Source organism: Molossus molossus, unplaced genomic scaffold (assembly GCF_014108415.1).
Source record: "Molossus molossus isolate mMolMol1 unplaced genomic scaffold, mMolMol1.p scaffold_m16_p_13, whole genome shotgun sequence".
Taxonomy (NCBI): domain Eukaryota; kingdom Metazoa; phylum Chordata; class Mammalia; order Chiroptera; family Molossidae; genus Molossus; species Molossus molossus.
Genome location: NW_023425348.1, coordinates 87,282,273 through 87,303,871, shown reverse-complemented (window position 1 = coordinate 87,303,871; position 21,599 = coordinate 87,282,273). Strand labels below are relative to the sequence as shown.

The 21,599-nt window shown below is 43.6% G+C and overlaps 1 protein-coding gene across 1 annotated transcript; it reads right to left on the bottom strand.

Moving 5' to 3' along the window:
* Positions 1–8,691: 8,691 nt before the first annotated feature.
* On the bottom strand, positions 8,692–20,922 carry LOC118628727 (membrane-spanning 4-domains subfamily A member 8-like). The gene is made up of 7 exons (XM_036259659.1): positions 20,828–20,922; positions 19,235–19,457; positions 17,116–17,238; positions 13,454–13,513; positions 12,180–12,308; positions 8,952–9,065; positions 8,692–8,781 (listed from the first exon to the last, which is right to left on the bottom strand). The coding sequence occupies exons 2-7, from the start codon at positions 19,451–19,453 to the stop codon at positions 8,692–8,694; spliced, it is 735 nt and encodes a 244-aa protein (XP_036115552.1). The 5' UTR covers positions 19,454–19,457; positions 20,828–20,922.
* Positions 20,923–21,599: the final 677 nt, after the last annotated feature.

The following is a 21,599-nucleotide window of genomic DNA, read 5'->3' as shown; positions in this document are numbered from 1 at the left end:
AGGATTTACAGAAGGAGCCACATAAAGACTGCTAAGAAGGGCAGAGATGCAAAAAGGGCTGGCCCCCACACCCATGTTCAGTAGCTGAGAAGCCAGAGGGATATCTCAGTTGCAAAACTTCCTCTCCCTAGGAGCATGGGGTTTCATCCCTTGCAGGGATCCCCAACCCACAGAAACAGAGATGGAAGAGGAGCTGAATGAATAAGAAAACGTGACCTATATATGCTGTCTATAAGAGACACACCTCAGAACAAAAGATAAACACAGACTAAAACTGAATGGATGGCCCAGCTGGTATGGCTCAGTGGTTGAGCATCGACCCACGGACCAAGAGGTCACCGGTTCAATTCCTGGTCAGGGCACATGCCCAGGTTTCAGGCTTGATCCCCAGTAGGGAGCATGCAAGAGGCAGCCAATTGAACTTTCTCTCTCCCTCTCCCTCTCTAAAAATCAAGAAAAACATATTTTTAAAAAAGAAACCGGACATTAAAGAGTACAGGTTGTGGAAGATGGCAACGGGCAGAACTGAAGCGAGGGTGAGTGTGTGAGAGTGTGAGCAAGTGTGAGCGAGTGAAAAAGAGAGTGAGTGGACGTGAGTGTGGATGAGCAACCTTGAGCAATGCAGAAACATGGGGCAGAAGGTTCCTGTGCTGTGGACAGAAAGCAGCCGGCTACCATGCTAAGTGGCTCATCAGGGAGCTTCTCCCTGCGCGGCTGGGAGGCCCTGCCATTTTGGAAGATCCTTGGTGTTCTCTGGAAGGTGGCAGTGGGGAGCAGCTAGGGCCGAGCAACCTGAGTCCACCAGAGTGCCTTGCACTATCAGACCAGGCGACCCCACTGTGTCAACGTGGACCAGCACATAATAGCAGTGATATTGAGCTGCCTGCTGAAGTAGCCACAACCGGCTGGGAGCCAAACGCCATCCCCCACAGCAGAAGCCTGATCAGAGCCCAGTGCCTTCCCCAACAACAGCAGTGACTGGGCAGGAGTGGAGCCCCTCCCCCAACGGCAGCTGAGGCTCAGAGCCGAGATACACCCCCAGCATCAGAGGCTCAGAAGCAGACATCCATTCCCAGGCAGCAGCAGCACAGATCGGCAGCTGAAACCCATCCCCAGCAGCATCAGCAGAAGCTGACCAGTAGTGATGCCCCAGCCCAACCAACAGCAAGACTCCAGCAGCTGAGACCTGCATGAGAGACTAATACCAGCTGCCAGTTGTCAATCCTCCAGGACCCACAGCAGGCAAGAGGCACCATACACCAAACAGTTTGGGAGGCACAGTAGCCTTATTTGATACACACTGACCTTCCTATACATTCCAACATCCCTCACCAGGCCTAGAACTACCAGACTGCTAAAATGGTGAGACAAAGAAACAACACCCAAATGAAAGAAAAGGAGGAATCACCAGAAAAGGAACTACAGGAAATGGAAGAAAGAAAATTGTCAGATAAAAAATTCAAAGCAATGATTTTAAGGGTGCTCAACCAATTTAGTGAGAACTACAAGCAACTTTATAAGATTATGAAGAGCTCAGTAGGAACTACATCAGCTTAAAAAAAGAAGTAGAAGCTATGAATAAATGTCAAGAGAAAATAAAGAATGTCATGGCTGTTATGAAAAATACCTTAGAAAGATTCAATAGTAGATTAAAAGAAGCTAAAGACCAAATCAGCGAGTTAGAAGACGAAGTAAAAAAACACACCCAAATAGAGCAGCAAATGGGGGAAAATTTTTTTAAAAACAGAAGGGAAGTTTAAGGGAGCTTTGGGACACTACAAAACGTGACAACATTCCCATCATAGGGGTACCGAAAGGAGAAGAATCAGAGAAAGGAATACAGAACCTGTTTGAAGAAATAATGACAGAAAACTTCCCTAAATTGGTGAAGAAAAAAGTCACACAAGTACAGGAAACACAAAGAGTCCCAAGCAAGATGAACCCCAAATGACCCACAGCTAGACACATCATAATTAAAATGGCAAACATTATAGACAAAGAATCTTATTATTATTTTTTTTATGAATTTTTATTTATTTTTTTGTTACAGATATTTTACCTTTTTACCCCATTGGCACCTCCCACCCCACCCCCCCTTCACCCTGTCCCCGGCTTAGTTGTCCATGTCCATTGGTCATGCATACATGCATATAAGTTCTGTGGTTTATCTCTTCCCACCCCCCCACCCCTCATCCCCTCTTCTGAGGGATGTCAGTCTGTGCCCTACTTCCATGTAGACAAAGAATCTTAAAGGAAGCAAGAGAGACACAGAAAGTTACCTACAAGGGAGCTCCCATTAGACTGTCAGTTGATTTCTCAATAGAAACTGCAGGCCAGAAGGGAGTGGCATGAAGTATACAACGTAATAAAAGGCAAGCGTCTGAATCCAAGACTACTCTATCCAGCAAGGCTATCATTCATAATTGAAGGTGAAATAAAAAGCTTTGCAGGATTGGGAGGAGGATGTCAATGGGGAAAAAAGGAAAAAAACATCTGTAACAAAATTAAATGAAAAAAAAAAAAAAAAGAAATCAAAGGGATGGAAAATAATATTTCATGCAAATGGAAACAAAAAATAAAGCTGGGGTAGCAATATGTATATTAGACAAAATAGACTTCAAAACAAAGGCCATAACAAGAGACCAAGAAGGTCACTACATAATACTAAAAGGATCAATCCAATAAGAGGTTATAACTCTTGTAAGCATATATGCACCCAACACAGGAATACCTACATATATAAAGAAAATCTTGGTGGACATTAAGGGAGATTTTGATGGCAATAGAGTCATAGTAGTGGATTTTAACACATTACTGACATCAATAGATAGATCTTCCAGACAAAAATCAATAAGGCAACAACGGCCTTAAACAAAACACTGGATTAGATGGATTTAATAGATAATTACAGAAAATTTCATCCCCAAACAGAATATAAATTCTTCTCAAGTGCAAGATACAAAATAAGTCTTAATAAAGAAAAAAAGATTGAAATCATATCAAGCATCTTCCCTGACCACAATGGTATGAAATTAGAAATCAATAACAATAAAAAACTGAAAAACATTCAAACACATGTAGGCTAAATAATGTCTTATTCAACAATGAATGGGTTAATAATGAAACAAAGGAAGAAATGAAAAGTTACCTGGAGACAAATGAAAATAAACACAGAATAATCACAAACATGTGGCACGCAGTGAAAGCAGTCCTGAGAGGAAAGTTCATAGCATTACAGGCCTACCTCAAAAAACAAGAAACTTCTCAAATAATCCACATAACCCTATACCTAAAAGAAGTAGAAAAAGAACAACAAACAATAATAGAGAAGAATGGAAATAAATGACATAGAGACTAAAAAACAAAAATACTCCAAAAAACAATAAAACAACAACAACAAAAAATCAATGAAAACAAAAACTAGTTTTTTGAAAAAATAAGTAAGATTTACCTTTAACCAGACTCATTAAGACAAAGAGAGAGAGGACCCAAATAAATAAAATGAGAAATGAAAGAGAAGTAAAAACGGACACTGCAGAAACACAAATGATTGTAAGAAAATGCTATGAACAACTATATGCCAATAAATGGACAATCTGGGAAAAATTGATAAATTCCTATAAACACACAATGTTCCAAAACTGAATCAGGAAGAATCAGAAAATCAGAATAGATTAATTACAATGAATGACATCAAAGCAGCAATTAATCAGAGCAAAATGTCCTGGAGTGGATGGCTTCACAGGTGAATTTTACCAAACATTCAAAGAACAACTAACACCTAGCCTTCTCAAACTATGCCAAAAAATTCAAGAGGAGGAAAGACTTCCAATTTCTTTTGACAAGGCCAGCATTATCTTAATTCCAAAACCAGATAGAGATACTACAATAAAAGAAAATTATAGGCCGAAACACCTGATGAACATAGGTACTAAAATCCTCAACAAAATATTAGCAAACTGGATCCAGCAATACATTAGAGAGATCATATACCATGATCAAGTAAGATTTATTCCCAGTATGCAAAGTTTGTACAATATTTGCAAATCAATAAATGTGATACATCATATAAACAAAATGAAGAATAAAAATCACATAATCACATCTATAGATGCAGAAAAAGCATTTGATAAAATCCAGCACCGATTTATGATAAAATTTCTCAGCAAAGTGAAAATAGAGGGATCATACCTCAACATAATAAAGGCCATATATGACAACCCCACAGCCAACATCATACTCAATGAACAAAATCTAAAAGCATTTTCCTTAAGATAGAAAAGGACAGGGATGTCTGCTTTCACCACTCTTATTCAACATAGTGCTAGAAGTACTAGCCATAGCAATCAGACAAGAAAAAGAAATAAAATAAAAGGCATCCAAATTGAAAAGGAGGAAGTAAAACTGTCATTTTCTTGCCCTGGCCAGTTTGGCTCAGTGATTGAAGTGTTGACCTGTGGACCAGAGAGTCCCGGGTTTGGTTCCTGCTAGGGGCAACATACCAAAACAAACAAACAAACAAACAAACAAACAATCTGTCATTTTCCACAGATAACATTATATTGTTATATACATATATGCATAGCACATTGACATAGACAATAGTGTGGTGAAGGCCTGGGGTCAGGCAGGAGCTGGGTGGAGAGGGGGTGGAATGGGAGATAACTGTAAAACTGTAAAAAACAAACAAACAAACAAACAAACAAAAAAAACCCCTAAAGACCGTACCAAAAAAAAATTAGATATAATAAAAAAATTCAGTAAAGTAGCAAGATATAAAATTAATATTCAGAAATCAGTGACATTTTTTTTTTAATCCTCACTCGAGGACATTTTTGCATTTATCCTTAGATAGAGTGGGAGGGAGAAAGGGAGGAAGAGAGAAACAGAGAAACATTGATGCGAGAGAGAAGTCGATTGGCTGCCACCCACACAACATAAACAGGGGCCAGGGACAAACTGCAACCGAGGTACATGCCCTTAGTGTGAACCGAACCTGGGACTCTCTGGTCCAAGAGCTGACGCTCCAACCACTAAGGCAAACCTGCCAGGGCCAGTGACATTTTTATACACCAATAAAACTGTCAGAAGGAGAAATTAAGAAAACAATCCCATTTACTATTGCAAAAAAAAATATTAAGGTATTTAGGAATAAATTTAACCAAGGAAGTGAAAGACCTGTACTCAGAAAATTATAAGATACTGAAGAAAGAAATTGAGGAAGATACAAATAAGTGGAAGCATATACCATGATCATGGGTAGGAAAAATTAACATCATGATAATGTCCATACTATCTAAAGCAATCTACAGATTTAATGCAATTCCTATTAAAATGCCAATGGCATATTTCACAGAATGAGAACAAATATTCCAAAGCTTTATATGAAACCACAAAAGACCCCGAATAGCCTCAAGAATCTTGATAAAGAAGAGCAAAGTTGGAGGTATCACACTACCTGATATCAAACTATACTAGAAAGCCATAGTAATCAAAGTAGCATGGCATTGGCACAAGAACAGGCATATACATCAGTAGAACAGAATAGAGAGCACAGAAATAAACCCATATCTTTATGGCCAATTAACATTTGACAAAGGAGGCAAGAATATACAATGGGGTAAAGAGAGTCTCTTCAATAAATGGTGTTGGGAAAACTGGACAGGTACATGCAAACCCCGCCCCCCCCCAAAAAAAACGAAAAAACTAGATCACCAACTTACACAATATCCAAAACTAAGCTCAAAATGGATAAAAGACTTAAAAGTAAGTTGCAAAGCCATAAAAATCCTAAAAGAAAACATAGGCAGTAAAATCTCAGACATCTTTCATAGCAATGTGTTTGCCAATATATCTCCTAAGCAAGGGAAACAAACAAACAAAATAAACAAATAGAACTACATCAAACAGAAAAGCTTTTGCACAGTAAAAGAAACCATTAACAAAATAAAAAGAGAACACACAGAATGTGAGAAAATATTTGCCAATGATATAGCTGATAAGGGGTTAATTTCCAAAATATATAAAGAACATATACAACTCTACACTAAGAAGACAAACACTCCCAATTAAATAATGGGCAAAGAACCTGAATAGCCACTTCTCCAAAGAGGACATATAGATAGCTAATAGATATATGAAAAAATGTTCAACATCACTACTCATCAGAGAGATGCAAATTAAAACCACAATGAGATATCACCTCATACCAGTCAGAATGGCTCTCCTCAATAAATCAACAAACAACAAGTGCTGGCAAGGGTGTGGAGCAAAGGGAACCCTCATGAACTGTTAGTGGGAGTGCAGACTGGTGTAGCCACTGTAGAAAACGGTGTGAAGTTAGGTCAAAAAATTAAAAATGGAACTGCCTTTTGACCCAGTGATCCCACTTCTGGAAATATAGCCAAAGAAGCACAAAACACGAATTAGAAAGTATATATGCACCCCATGTTCACTGCAGCATTATTTACAATAGGCAAGATCTGAAAAAAGCCCAAGTGCCCATCAGCAGATGAGTGGATAGAGAAGCTGTGGTATATTTACACAATGGAATACTATGCAGCCATAAAAAGAAGGAAATCTTATCTTTTGAGATAGCATGGATGGACCTGAAGATTATTATGCTAAATGAAATAGACCAGTCAGAGAAAGACAAATACCATATAATCTCACTTATATGTGGACTCTACTAAACAAAATAAACTGATGAACAAAACAGAAACAGAGACTTGGATACATGGAACAGACTTATAGCTATCAGATAGGAGGGGAATTGGGGGGCTAGATGTAAGACAGTGAGGGGATTAAATGAAAAAAAATGTATATAAAACATAGAGATAGACAATAGTGTGGTGATAGCCAAAGGGAAAGTGGTTGGGCGTTGGTCGAGGTGGGCAAAGGTGGATTAATGGTGATGGAAAGAGATTTTGCTTTGGATGATGGGTGTAAAATGAACACAGTGTGCAGATGTTTTGTTGAGTTGTACACTTGAAACCTGTATAATTTTGTGAAGCAATGTCACCCCAGGAAATTCATAAAAAAGAAGACAGAGAGAAGGTCAGACCCACTCTGACCATCCAGCCCTCCAAGAAAGTTCCAAACAGGCCAGACACTTTGGGGGAGCTCAGTGTACTAATATTGGTCTCAGCTTACAAAACAGAGAGGTGGAGGGCTGATCCAAACCAGAATATCACACGCTCCATTTTCCATGTTTGTTGTCTGTGATTTCCACTCAGTTTTAGAAAACTCACTGGAGGCCTCAGCCATACCTGACTAGCTGGTGGTCAGCCAAAGTTTCCCTGGTTAGAGAAGGTGCAAGTGCAGAAGCAGACGGAACTCTGAACAGCAAGCCACTGAGAAGAAACTTCTTAGGTAAAGTCAGAGTCTAAAAATGTTTACAAGACTAAAATCACCTTCTGCATTTAGTAACCAAACAAAAAAACAAACAACCAACAACCAAAAAACACTGCCAGGCTGTGTCGCAAAGGGAAATTTGATGGCACTCGGACTTCAGAGATTATTGCTATAATCTGTAGGCACAAACCTTGAGGGAACCAATTGGCCATTGTAGATTACAATATTTAAATTAAAGTGTGCAAATTTAGACACAACCATTTCTCTTTGAATTAGTTCCTATCATTTTATAAATAAAGATATACCAGTTTTATAACTTTGGAAGATATCTTAAGACAATGTTTGTTCTTGAGTACTACAGTATTGGTGGTGACAGTATATATATATATAAAAAACTAATAATGTTAGTGAATGACTCTCTCCAAAGGTCTTCCCAACACTGTAGATTGTTATTGCACTAAAAAAAACAAAACAAAAACAAAACCCCCCATTCTCTCCTTTTTAAAAAAAATGTTTTTCCCTTTATTGATTTTTAAAGAGAGAGGAAGGGACAGGGAGAGAGAGATTGATGAGAGAGACCAATTGACTGCCTCTAGCATGCCCCCCACTGGGGATTTGGCCCACAACCTGGGCATGTGCCCTGACTGGGAATCGAACCAGCAACCTCTTGGTGCATGGGTCGACGCTCAACCACTGAGCCACACCGGACACGCCCACTCTCTCCTCTGATGCCACAACATATCCTGCTTTCTCAACCAGGCTCATTCGCTGCTTCCCCCATCACTGTCAGAATAAATCATTTCTCTGTCTGTTGTCTCTCTACATGTCCCTATATTCTGTCTTGGGTTAGCGAAAATGACTTGCAAGTTGTTCTTTCTTATGAGGCAGAAATTCCTTGAAGTCAAGGACTTAGTGTGTTCACCCATGTTCATCCTCCTCCTGCCATGAGTAGAGGCTTGGCCATATCACACGCTCAGTGCATATTTCTTCAGTGAGTGAATGATTGGGAGAATGGAGCTCGGGTTGTCTAGACATTTGTTCCTCTAACTCATAAGCTCACGGAGGTAAACACATGAATATGTGCACACGACGCCCCACATGTGGATGCTCTAGGGAGGACCTCGTTGCTCAAATATACTTTAATTCCTGTCTCCTTTTCAGTGGAGGCCCAGCATGATTTACCAGGATGAGGTGAATAAAGTCCAGGTGTTGTACAGTTGGAGAGACATTTTCCTTAGTTTGGCAGGAAAGCCGAGTTTCAGAAGTCCAGAGAGGGGAGCTCTTCTGGTTCCAGTGAACGATGCTATTAGAACCTTTGGCTTAATGGGAGCCCTGGAACTACCCGGAGTATGGTGGTGGCGAGTTCCCTGGTTCTGGGATGACCATTGGGTTTGTTACATAGATGGTTGGGGGCATGACCACGGTCCCCTGGAAAAGACGGGCACAGAAGGTGCACTGGTGAGAACCGCGCATGCACAAAGGCCTTGAGACATTCTGGAGCCCCTCTACTCCTGGGCAGGAAGCGGAAGCCTGACGACCCCCTACTCCCCATGCTCTTTGGGGCATCTTTCCACCCATGGAGGAGCCTACAAACTCACATTGTTTTGTGAATGTTGAACCAGTTGGCAGCCAAACTGGGTACACGTGCAGGCAATGCTGAACTCCAGGAGGCTAAAGATGAACAGCACAGCAGAAGTACCTATTCCAGGGGCCTGGAACCAGAAGAAACGGGGAGGTCATGAGTGCTGCTCATGTCTGGGGAGTCTGCGGCCCGGCTGGAAGGTTGCTCTGCAGAGGACCATGGCTGTGGCTCTGAGGAATCCCCAGCCTCGCCTCAGCCCTCGGAGAACATATCTCACCAGGTTTTTGGGAGGGTCAAGAGTGTTTGTAAAATAATCGTTTTAATGCTTATACCTGTGTTCTTCTGAGGCAAAAACAGTCATTGTTTAGGGGAACACCCTGATAACTTGTTTCTGGCACATGGAGTGAGACCTCAGGATGAGGTCTGCAGTGGGCCAGTGAAACAGTGAAACTGTTTGTGTGGGAAGTGAGTAGAATCTGGGTGTGTGGACAAGCCACAGAGAGGAAGTGAGATGGTTAGAGGAGAAAGACGGGACTGAGCAACAAGACGGGAAGGTGGAGCCTGCAGAAGAAGTCGACCTGTGGGAAATTGAGACATTACAAAAGAGGCATCAGTAGCTACCTCCACCGCCCCTCTGAACCTGTAGAGAACGTGGTGACTGAAACAACCTTCCTGGCTTGTGGTTGTGGCATTTGTGAAGAGAAATAATTGAGACTGTCTTTACCTTAGGAAAACAGTCAGTAAAAGGACCCCCTACTCAGCAGTAGTTGAGCTCACATGAGCACCTGCAGACATCTGAGCCCTTCCCTTACTCTTCACTCAGAATGTCCAGGAGACTGGGACCTCCCACGGTATCTGGGGAGAGAGTTTGGGTAGAATCCACTTTAATCATAAAAGCACAAGGGATGAGGAACTTCAATAACCATTTGGATTCTAATTATAGGAGAGAAGAACTTTGAAGGTGAAAATGGGTGCCACATGGTAGGTACCAAGCAAATGTTTGTCAGTTATGAGTTTCAAAACGGCATTGGTGATGGCTAGCTGCTCAGAGAATCCTCCCCTTGGAGAGACCCCTCCTTAGCACTTTCCTTCCTTCCCCTCGCGATTTAGCAAGCATTTATCAAACATCTGTTTGGTACAAATGGCCAAGAGACCGTCCTGTGAGGCACAGTCTAGTGAGGGAGGAGATAAAGATGTAGGTAATTACAATTTAATTTAAATTAGACATGGTAAGTGTTATAAAACAGCCAGAACATAGTGGCTCAGTGCACTGAGGAGAGACATAGACTCGTTGTCAGTGGAACATGTAATAGTGGGGTAGCTCAGGTGTCCAGACAAAGGGAACGGCATAGTAATGATGTCTTAGTCAAGGAATCACAGAAGCTTAGGCAGGAGGGGCCTTTGCTAATGATGCTGGATGTTTTCAGATGTGTTTTTAACAACAAAATTCTTTTATAAATTAAACTTTCTGATGGCAGGAGGGTTGAGGGGATGGGTGAGAAAGGTGAAGGGATTAAGAAGTACAAATTGTCAGTTATAAAATCAGTCATAGGAAGACAAATTAAGGTACGGCACAGGGAATGTAGTCAATAATACTGTATTAACTATACCTGGTGTCCTATGGATACAGGACTTACTGGGGGAATGACCTCATATGTTACAAAAATGTCTAATTACTATGCTATATACCCGAATCTGATATAATATTGTATGTTAACTGTAATTGAACAGTTAAAAATATTTTTAAAAAATCAACCGTCTACGAAAGAAGAGGGTTCCTCAGGCAGCTTAGACAGTTGTCACTTAGAGAGCATGAATTCATGCTGTTGAGCCCCAGGGGTGTCTCATCCCTTGGCTCAGCTTGGTAAAGCTATGATGAAGGCCAGCACTTCCTGTTCAGGACTGAGGCCAGAGGTGGCAGGCAGCCAGGATGGAAGAGTTCTCTTTCCAAGATCAGACAGGGGCAGAACTGGGATCAGAAACCAGGTGGTGGCGGCTCCGGCCCATGTGGCAACAGACAATCTGGTGAAAATGGCTGGACTCTGGATGCGTTTTAAAGGCGAAACCAGAAGGATTTCCTGCGGAGTTAGTTGGCGGGGAGGTGTGGGAGTGAGAGAGGGGGTCAGAGATTTCGCCAGGGTTTTGTCCCGAGAGACTGGAAGGATGCAGATGCCACCAACTGAGAACAGGAGACTGAGAGGTTTGTGAGAGGATGTGGGGGAAGGTGTGTGAGTGAGGCAGGGGAGCCGCTGCCATAAGTGAGAGGAGGTGAGTTTGTTTGGAAGATGAAAGAAACAAGAGTGTTTAGGGGCCAACAGACAAGCTCTAACAAAGTGGGGAAACTGATGTAGAAGAGAGGGGGCAACAAGGAAGATGGGAGCAGAGCTTCCAGTGATGACCCAGGGCGGGCGGAGAGGGCAGAGCTGCGGTGCAGAGGGAGGCGCTGAGTGTACATGGGACTCATCGATAGCTGCACTTTCCGATCTGGTAGCCACGAGGCCCCTGAGGGCTTGAGATGTGGTGCAAATGGAAAATACACATTGGACTTCAAAGATGTGGCACCCACAATGCCAACTGTTGAATGAACGGTATTTGTGTGTTTACACGAATTTCATGTTTAAATGACATTTTGCATATATGGGGTTAAATAAATGTATCATTAAAACTGATTTCACCTCTTTTTCGTTCATTTCTCAGTGTGGCTACTGGAAGATGGAAAATCACACACGTGGCTTATGTCAGATTTCTATTGGCTAGCACTGGTCTGTAGCCTGAGATGGCTCGTTCGTTTGCGCATTTGCTATGTCTGCTTTCACACTGGGTCGAGTAGTGGCAACAGAGACCGGATGGCCTGCAAAGCCTTCAGGGTTCACTCTCAGGCCCTTTACAGAAGACCCCTGCCTACCCCTTTGTCCACAGTAATGGGCAGCAAGGCCAGCATGTGAGTAGAGGTGCGGGTTGGTGGGTACCTGTGCATTATATGTCTAACCGAAATTAAATATCCCGACAATGTCAAAAGGTAGGTATACTGATTTAAAATATAGAAACTAAGACTAAGAAAAGCCACATGGTTAGAGTAACGTAGCAAAGCTGCATGTCAGGAACTTTAAACTGTTATGATTGTGAGAGCACCTCTCTTTCATATCGTGCCTGGTGAAGAGGCTTGGTGGTCAGGTCTTCTCCAATGATTTCTGAAACAGCGAAGTTGGAACCCAGAAGAGCTTTCGTCAAGAGGGATACTCACCACACCATAGTAAGGATAGTAGTTGGGGTAGAATCGTGCGGAGTTGACACTCATATCTGTGATGAAGAGGGCAATTCCAACCAAAGAACAGACTGCACTGATGATGTTCAAGCCCAAGCTTCCTTTCAGCTGAAGAAGACACAGTTGTTACTTGGGGAGCATGAATTCATGCTGTTGAGCCCCAGTAGTGTCTCATCCCTTGGCTCAGCTTGGTAAAGCTGTAATGAAGGCCAGCACTTCCTGTTCAGGACTGAGGCCAGAGGTCAGGTTGGAAGAAGAACGCAATTGTAGGTGAGATGAGCAGAGCCTCAGCCAGTGTGTCTTACTGTGAATTCCCAAACCCTAGTTGTGCAGGAAGTAAAGAAGTGTTCTGTATAAAAAAGGTTGGGGGTAAATTAACTTTCAAAAAACCTTGGGATGTACAAAGTTAAACAGGTGTTTTATGCAGGACTTGTCATAACCTTTAGCAAGGATCTTGAATCTTCCAGAGAGGGGACTACTAAATAGAGAGTTCCCCCACCCCAAATTTACCTAACCATCTTCATATACTATCTTGTTGGACAATTATTCCCAAATTGATGTTTGGGAAACACTTGACCCATTTATCGCATAGGAGATGGGCAGGACACTCAGCCCAAGTGTCTTGAGATGCCACAGGCTCCGTGATTCTGGGCCTCTTGCAGAAAGGCATGCGCAGAATAAAGCTTCCCTTTGGAGAGTTTCAAATAGATCTCATCTGTGTGAGACCTGGCCATTCTGGGGCCCTCGTTCCATATAACCTGCTTGTGAGAGAAACAAAAGTATGTTCTTGTTCCATTGCTAGGGACCCCCCAGCCTTGCCCACGTGATGGACAGAGCTTGGACAGTGTGATTCCTTAGGGAAGCCTCTGCCTGAGCCTTCCCTGCAGAGATGCCTGGAGGTCGCTCTGTGTTCTCTAGATAGTCTCAGTGACTGCTCTGCTGGAGGGGAGCCCTGCGCCCCTGGCAGCTTTCAGCCTCCTCCTGTTAGATCCTCTTAGGAAAGTTGTTCTGTCTCTCCACACCCTGGTGCCTTCGTGAAGGTGGCTGTATTGCCCTTCCTTCCCCTGAATCTTCTGGACTCTTTCCCGCTTGTGACTCTGGCCAGGTTCGCGTGATCTTGTGAGTATAGGTAAGCATGCATGTCAGTGCCCTGTGTTTGGGTAGAAGTAGGTGCAGGGATTAGGGAGGGAGTGTGTGTGAGCTTCTTTCTAGTTGTGTGTCTCTCCTACGGGTCCACATCTGATGCGACTTACCAGGCAAGGAGAATTTGGCTGCACTTCTGACGACACTGTGAGGGATCCTGTAATGATGAACTGGTGGAGAAGAGAGGGAGTTTAGAAAGAGGTCAGAGGTCATGGCCCCCTCCTTCAGGGTTCTGTGGTTCTGGTCACACACATATTCTCTCACACATCATAGGTACCTCTGCTGGGACCTCCCCTCAACTCGTGGAAAAGAATGAATGAATGAAGGATGAATGAGCTCTTTCACCACATGACAGGGCAGTGAGCTGGGATCAATACAGATTTCAGCATTCAGCAGATCTAGTTGGAGGGTCTGCCTTGAGACCCATGTGATCTTGATCGGCTGTTAATATTTCAAAGTCTATATTTTCTCATCTAAAAAATGGAAACAGTACGTCTTCCTAAGTGTCATTAATTATCAGGAGATAATTAGTTCCTTGCATCTAGCATTTGGCATATCTTGCATGTAGTAGATCCTGTACACAGTAGACACTCAATTAAGTTACTTCTTTTCTTGCTTTTCATTTTCCCACCTGCACATCTTATTGGTCTCCCAACAAGATTCTGTCAGGCATGGGGGCTCTGGAGGGAAGAAGGGAGGGGTTCCCTGAACTTTCATCGCTTTTAGATAAAAGCCTGTCTTCAGTCCTTGCCTGTCTGTAATCTGATGAGTACCTTGTAGTTACCGAGAAGAATGTTGCATCTCTGCACTGCTGAGCATCAACTCTGAGGGTGATGGAGTAGATTGTGTATTTATTTCAACCCCGATGTTCTGTAGGCACAGTGGCAGGCGGGACTCCCTGCTGTCAGTGAGGGTCTGAGTGGGTGTCAGCTATGGTTTAACGAAAGTTCTGCTGAGTCCATGAAGTGCTCTTCATTCTTGCCTTACTTAACTAGACGATGGTCATCAAACACTTAATTATCCCCATTTTATAGAGGAATGGACTGAAGCTTAGAGATGTTGAATAACTCACCCAAGACCATCTAGCAAAGAGGAGATCTGGGGATCAAATCCTGGTAGTTGACTCCAGATGCCATGGTGTTAACCTTCCCCCTACACTCCTTACCCCTCAGGGTAGATGCCTGTCCTTGGAGTGTAAATGGGAATTCACAATGAAAACGCACTCTAGCTGCCTGTGCCTTCTAAGGCGAATGCCATTTATACTATATGTGCAAAGACAAATGTCAATCTTCTGTCCTTCTGTTGATAGAGAGTTGACGGGGATGGAAGAAACAGAAGGTTGGACTTCTACTGTCCCTGCTTTTGAGGTGCTTAAGGTGATGAGCCTTTGAGTTGGAGGGGACATTAATGATCTTTGGACACAGAAAGACAGGCCTGGAGTAAAGACAGCAACGAAGAACAAAGTGCCCCTCAAAAAAAGGGAGTGTGGTGTCGTGAACGCTGACGAGATCTGAGCAGCTTCTTGAGAGGGGAGATGGTCAGCAAGACTTTGGGGTGACTTAAGAGAATCTAACACACGATATCAACTCTTTCATGGCTGCGGTGTTAGTCTTGCGCATTGCTCCAAACTCCACTCTAGGCTGCTATACACACAGGTGTCTGTGGATGGCTGAGTTCCAGTGTAGGTCTGTTCAGGACAGAGACCAGACCTCAGCCTCAGAAATGAAACACAAGCCCTGGCTGGTTTGGCCCAGCGGTTGGAGTGTAAGCCTGCAGATCAATGAGTCAGGGGTTTGATTCTGGTCAAAGGCAGTTACCTGTGGGTTGCGGTTTGTCCCCAGCCCTGGTTGGGGTCATGCGGGAGGCAGCCACTCGATGTGTCCCTTTCACATTGATATTTCTCTCTCTCACTCTCTCTGATCAAAAATGGAAAAATGTCCTTGGGTGAGGAAAAAAAAAGCGAAACAAGAATGGGAACAAGGGAGCATAGGCACTTGGGTAAAAATGTTCCCAAGAACATAAGCCCTGCCATTTTGCAGATGCTGCGTGTTGGAGGGTCGTGGATAACTCTAGGCTATTCTATTTAAATCTCATGGGATAGGGTGACTTGGCTGATGTCCAGGTTACTCTGGAGTTTTGCTATTTGTGAGAAAAGTTGCACTGAGTCACAGATAGCTGTGTGAGTTGAGACAGACTGTGTGATAGCAGGGAGAAAAGGTGACGATGGGGGAGGATTGCATGTGGGTCTGCATGTGTGCATATGTGTAGGAGGCAGGACACTAAGGAAAATGTAAAAGAATCATAAAGGCAATACACAGGACCTGTGGTTCGTAACCTTTGTAGGGGTTCCAGATCACCCTGAGAATGTGATCTAAACTATTGGCTTTCCCAGAGAACAACAACAACAATGACAACAACAGCATCTAATGTGCCAAATAGTTTTCCACCAGGTGGTTTCCTAGCCCATCGTCGGACTCCAGGTTGAGTCCTCCTGCTTAGGGACTGCTCTGTGGTTGGGTGGCCACTCTTATCTATTGGTGGAAACATTTTCCCTGGAGTCCCGGCTGTGGGCCTGTGTTGTAGAACACGTGAATACTGTTCCCAATACACAGTTTGATGTGTGGGTGTGTTGTGTGAATGAGAAAAGGTGCAACCTATGGGATGGTGAACTGGAAAATATTTTCTGACATCTGAGGTGAGGTCAACTACAGACATTTTTCCATTTTCTTGTTCAAATAGAGTGGGAGGGGGAGAGAAAGAGAGAGAGAGAGAGAGAGAGAGAGAGAAAGATGTGAAAGGGACACATTGAGTGGCTGTCACCTGCCCGACCCAACCAGGGCCAGGGACAAAATGCAACCGAGGTACATGCCCTTACTTGGGACTGAACGTGGGTCTGTCGGGACTGCAGGCTGACACTCTAACCACTGAGCCAAACCGTCCAGGGCTGAATTTTGTCTCCTCTTAATCCTTTTCAAAGTCCTGTACCTTAGTACATTCAAATGTGGCTGTGTCAATGGTTTTAGACTCACTACTGTTGGACTTATATATTTTTTGAGTTTACAATGGTGTCTAAGTGATATGCATTCAGTAGAAACTGCTGTTTGTATTTGAATTTGGATCCTTTCCCGGTGAACAATATGTGGTAAGGTGCTCTCTTGTGATGCTGGACAATGGCAGCCAGCCATAGCTCCCAATCAGGAACATGATCACGAGGGTAAACAAGCCATTCTCTACAGTTGTTATTTAGTGCATTTTGACTTAAGATATTTTCAATGTATCGTGGGTTATTGAGATGTAACCCCATGATAAGTTAAGGAGTATTGGTATTTGAAGATAGGACCTTCAAAGAGGTGATAACGGTTAAATGAGGTCATAAGGGTAAGTATTAATACAATATGACTTTGTTATAAAAGGAGATATGAGGGCACACACACAAAGGGAAGACCATGTGAAGACACGGGGGAAAGTTGACCATCTACAAGGCAGGGAGAGAGGCCTTAGAAGAAATGCCCTGTCGACACCTTGACCTTGGCCTTCCAGCCTCCAGAACTATGAGATAATAAATGTCTGTTGTGTAGCCGCCCAGTCTGTGGTGTTTGCTTAGGCTGCCCAAGCACCTGATGTTCTTGGTGAACAAGGCCTGTGCTGGGTTCACAGCCCACATGCTCTCTCTGCTGCAAACTTCTGCAGCAAACTCCACACGTTGACGAGGTGGGCCTCAGTGTGTTGGCACTTTCTGGAACTCACTTGCAGGGTGACTCACATGACTTACCCATATGCCTCCCCAGAAGGGATAGCCTCCGGCCAATGACACAGGTATATAGTACGTGGACACGATGGTCCCCAAGATGCTGCCGAGGCCGATGTGTACCAGGCCGATCAGAATCTGTATGGCCTGTCAGGGGAGTCACAAGATGAGACCTTTGTTTCTAAGGCTGGATCCTGTCTACCCCTCCACACCCCCATGCTACTATGTCTCCTTTATATTTTAATAAATATTTAGTTTTATTGGTCTATAAGGTTATATGGAAAATATAAAAATAAGATTAAAACTTTAATTTCCCCACCTAGAGAATACTACCACTTACATATTGATGTATAGCTTTCTGTTATTTTGTTTTTCAAATATATACACTGATAATATATTATGTTCCTGCATATTTAACTTAATATTTCATCACAAACACATCCCCATGATATTCATTCCTCTTTAAACAGATGCTTTTACATACCATTTTTTTGTTGTTGTTGTTTTTGTGGTACGTGCCCCTAGCGGGAACCAAACCCGGGACTCTCTGGTCCGCAGGCCGATGCTCAACCGCTGAGCCAAACTGGCCAGGGTTTAAACAGATGCTTTTAAATAATTACCCAGATTCCACTGTGTGGGTGTGTTGTGGAGTATTTGGAACAGAGATATTGGGTAGTTAAGACTGTTTCCACCTTTTCATATTTAAACAATGTGATGAATATCTTTGTAGATAAGTCTTGGTGCTCATCTCTTATTTTTATGATATTGTTTAGGAATGAATTGTGTCTGCCTCTCCTCCAACAAATTAATATGTTGAAGTTCAAGCCCCAAGTGCCTCAGAATGGGATCTCATTTGGAAATAGGGTTGCTGCAGATATAACTAGTTAATATGAGGTGTATTGGAACAGGGTGTCCCCTAGAGGGCTGCTATCTTTTCAAAGGATTGCCATATGAAGAGACACACGTGCACATAGGAGAATGCCAAGTTGGAGTTATTCTGCCATCAACCAAGGACCTACCGGAAACTAAGAGGCTGGCTTGGAACAGATCCTCCCTTAGAGCCTTCAGAGGGAGCATGGCCCCATGGATGTGTTAATTACAAACTTCTAGCCCCAGAACTGAGACAGTCCGTTGTTCTAAGCCACCCCATTTGTAGTGCTTTGTTATGGCAGCTCTAAGAAATTAATATGTATTCCTGCTTAAATGGTGTATATATATGTGTGTGTGCTTGTGTGTGTGTTTGTGTGTTGTGTGTGTATATTGTTTCCTTCCATTTTGACAAATGGTAGTAAATTATATGCAATGTATGCCTCTAATTTTCTCCATTAATGATATAGCTTAGGGGGAAAGTCCATATCATTATATAAGGAGGTTTCTTTTAATAGCGCACAACGTTTCATTCTTTGGATGTACAATACATTGATTTAACCAGTATTACACTGATGGATATTTTGGTTGTTTCCACTCTTTTCCTATCACAAACCATGCTGCAACAGATAACCTCATACGTGTCATGCTTCTTGTGTACACAGGTATGTCTGCAGGACAAAGTCTCAGAAATGGAATTATTGGGTATTTTAAAATTTGGCAGATATGGATAGCCCTTTATACGGGTTGTATCGATTTTCATTACTATGAGCAGTATATGGGGGTACAGCTAGGATTTGAACCCGGGCAGCCTGGATCAGAATCCATGCATGTCTTTATTCAGCTATGCAATAAAACTGGCCTCTTCTTGTCCTACCCAGGACAACCATTTGGGGCAAAATCATCATGAGCTTTTATTTTGTTCCCATTGGGCAAAGATTCCATTCAAGCACATTGGGTTTAGACTCCAACTTCTGACTCACTGGACCCACCTTCTTCCAGAGGCTACATGAAGCAACATGGATTCTGGCAACAGGACCAATGTTGCAATTTACTGCTTCTCTTTCTCTTTCCTAAAATTCCTCAGACAGAAAATACAAGCCCACATACTGAGGCCCTGATGCTGCTGCACAGCTGAGCTTTTAAACGGACCTGAGTTTGGTAAGGCTGGGTCAGCTCCAGCACCACTTGCTGGATTTGGAGTTTCCATATTTCCAAACCTCCTCCATCCCCTGACTCCAGCCACGTGACCCCTGGCCTGTAAAATCTCACTTACCCCTAAAACTTTGCCCTCTCTCAAGGTTCTCTGGGCAGGTTGCATATACGTAGGCAGCTCCAAACCATGTGCATTCCCAGGAACTGGGTGGACTTGAGTCTGGTTGAATGGATATACGGGCACCTGAGTCATGCCTCCCAAGGTCACAGGATACCGGTTGTGAGGTGCTATCACAAACACAGAATTGGCCATGGGGCCTGTTGAAGTCATCGAGGTCATGTTGCTAAAAAATAAATGCAATAGGGTCATCCTTCACATGTGCACTAATGTTTCCATTGAAAAAGACTTTCGCTTTTATTAACTCGTTGGTGCATCTCCACCCCCTATGAGTTTATTAATTCTTTTTTTGAGATATTAGGCAGCAGTTAGAGGGTACCTTGGCATTCCGTTCTTGACAAATACATGTCCTGAGAGGATTTCACTATGGCAATGGAGTAGGTGGAAGCCACAGTCACCTCCTCCCTGGGCCAAACTGGAATTACAACTTAATTAAAGAACACTCATCCTGAATAACTAACGAAAGCTAGCTGAACATGACTTTTACAACCGAGCATTTGCAGAAGATCCAACATTGAGATTGGTGGGAACTTTCGAGATAAAAAAAGAAAGGGCTGGCTCTGCTTCCTTGAGCAGCAGCTGTTGTGTGGAGGGATCGCTCAGCTGAGGGTGGGGGGTTCCCCCGGAGAAGCATGAGGCCTGAACCCCAAGCTGATCTCCTTAGCCCAGAACTCCAGACCCAGGAAGAGGCACCCACGTAACATCTCTGGCTGTCTGCCAGGGAGAGATGGAGTCTGCTGGAGACACAGGCACCCTCTTAAAGGGCCAACACACAAAATGTTGTTCACAGCCACTCACCCTGGGCTCCAGCAGAGGGAGTCCAAAGTGGACTAGAGGTGCCTGAGAAGATTCTGGGGTGTGGCTGTGGGGAAGGATCTGGGGAGACAGCCACCAGGATCCCTGTGCATGAATCATTCTTCCATACCACAACCACCATCTTTCTCAGGTGGAGCGCCCTCTGTGTGCCACCAGCCTGAGCGAAAGCAGTTGCCCTGCTCTCTGGACTCCCCCTGGTCCCATGCTGCAGAGCTTAGGAACTTCTGATGAGTTCAGTTTTTTTGGCCAGGGTGTAGAGGTCTTGGCAGACTCAAGAGGTGTCCGTGACCGAGTTGTGTACTTCGGGGGGCAGGGGCCATACTCCCCACTTTCCTGTGATTTTGATGGTTGCTTTTTCTTCCCAGGGGATCCAATAGAACCACCCTCACGGCTTCCAGCAGACCCAACCTCTGGGCTCTGGAGGCCCCACCTGCCCAACAGAATTCATGAATTAGCTCATCTTTGTGGAGGTCAGAAGTCAGGCATGGCATAACCGGGGTCCCTGATGGAGGTATCACAAGGCTGAAAGCAAAGTGTCTAACCAGGCTGAATTCTTCTCCTTCTATTTTTTCGAGCACACAACAAAAAACTAGTACAATAGGCCCCCCCCACCCCCCGGACTCCACACCACGCCAGAGTTATCATAAGTTTCATTTGGCAGAGAAACCTTATCAGCATCTCTGAGTTACCCATAAAAAGCATTAGATTAAATGTACTCACTTTGTTCTGCCAGTGGCTAGGTCTCTCTTGCTCCTCTTCCTCAGTGCTTGTTGTAGCAACTTGCTTTTCTCCAAAGAACAAACACACTGTGTTCCCTTGGCTGGTAGGTTTAGAAAGATCCAAAGTCCTTCTCATAGGTGCAGTGTCTAGAGTTCCGCTTCCCCACCCACATTTACTTCCTGTAATTGACAAGGAACCCATTAAATGCAGTTCAGTTGGCTAAGTGTTTAATGGTGTCTGTGTGGACAAGAAAGGGTTGTGCTTAGTCCTTGGGAGGCACAGACATGAATTGATCAGTGTCTGCTTTTTGGGGAACCCAAAATAAGAAACCCACCATCTTGGTGTTAGAAAACACTGCTAAGAATAAGAGACTATGAGACTAAAGGCTGAAGTAGACATGGAGGCTGTATCTGTGGTTTAACCTTCCCCTTCCATCAAATGATACTCCCGTCCCTTCTGTGGCATCCCTGCCAGTTCTGAACACTTCCAGGAGTGGGGAACTTGTTCCTCCTCAAGGTTCTCCTGTTAGAGAAAGGTAGTACTGTGAATGGATTATAATCCCCTATTCACCTAGAGAGAACTGAGTATCCCTATAAGATTCTGTGTCTTTACAGTGATCCGACCCACTCTGAGCATGCTGATGTTTATGCATACTTTTCTTCATTCTCATATCACTTGAGAACCGGAAGAAAACAGAAGGCAGTCTTAATGTGCTTAACTGAAGGAAGATTAGTGAAGGACCTATTGACAGACATGTGGGCAGGGTCATGCA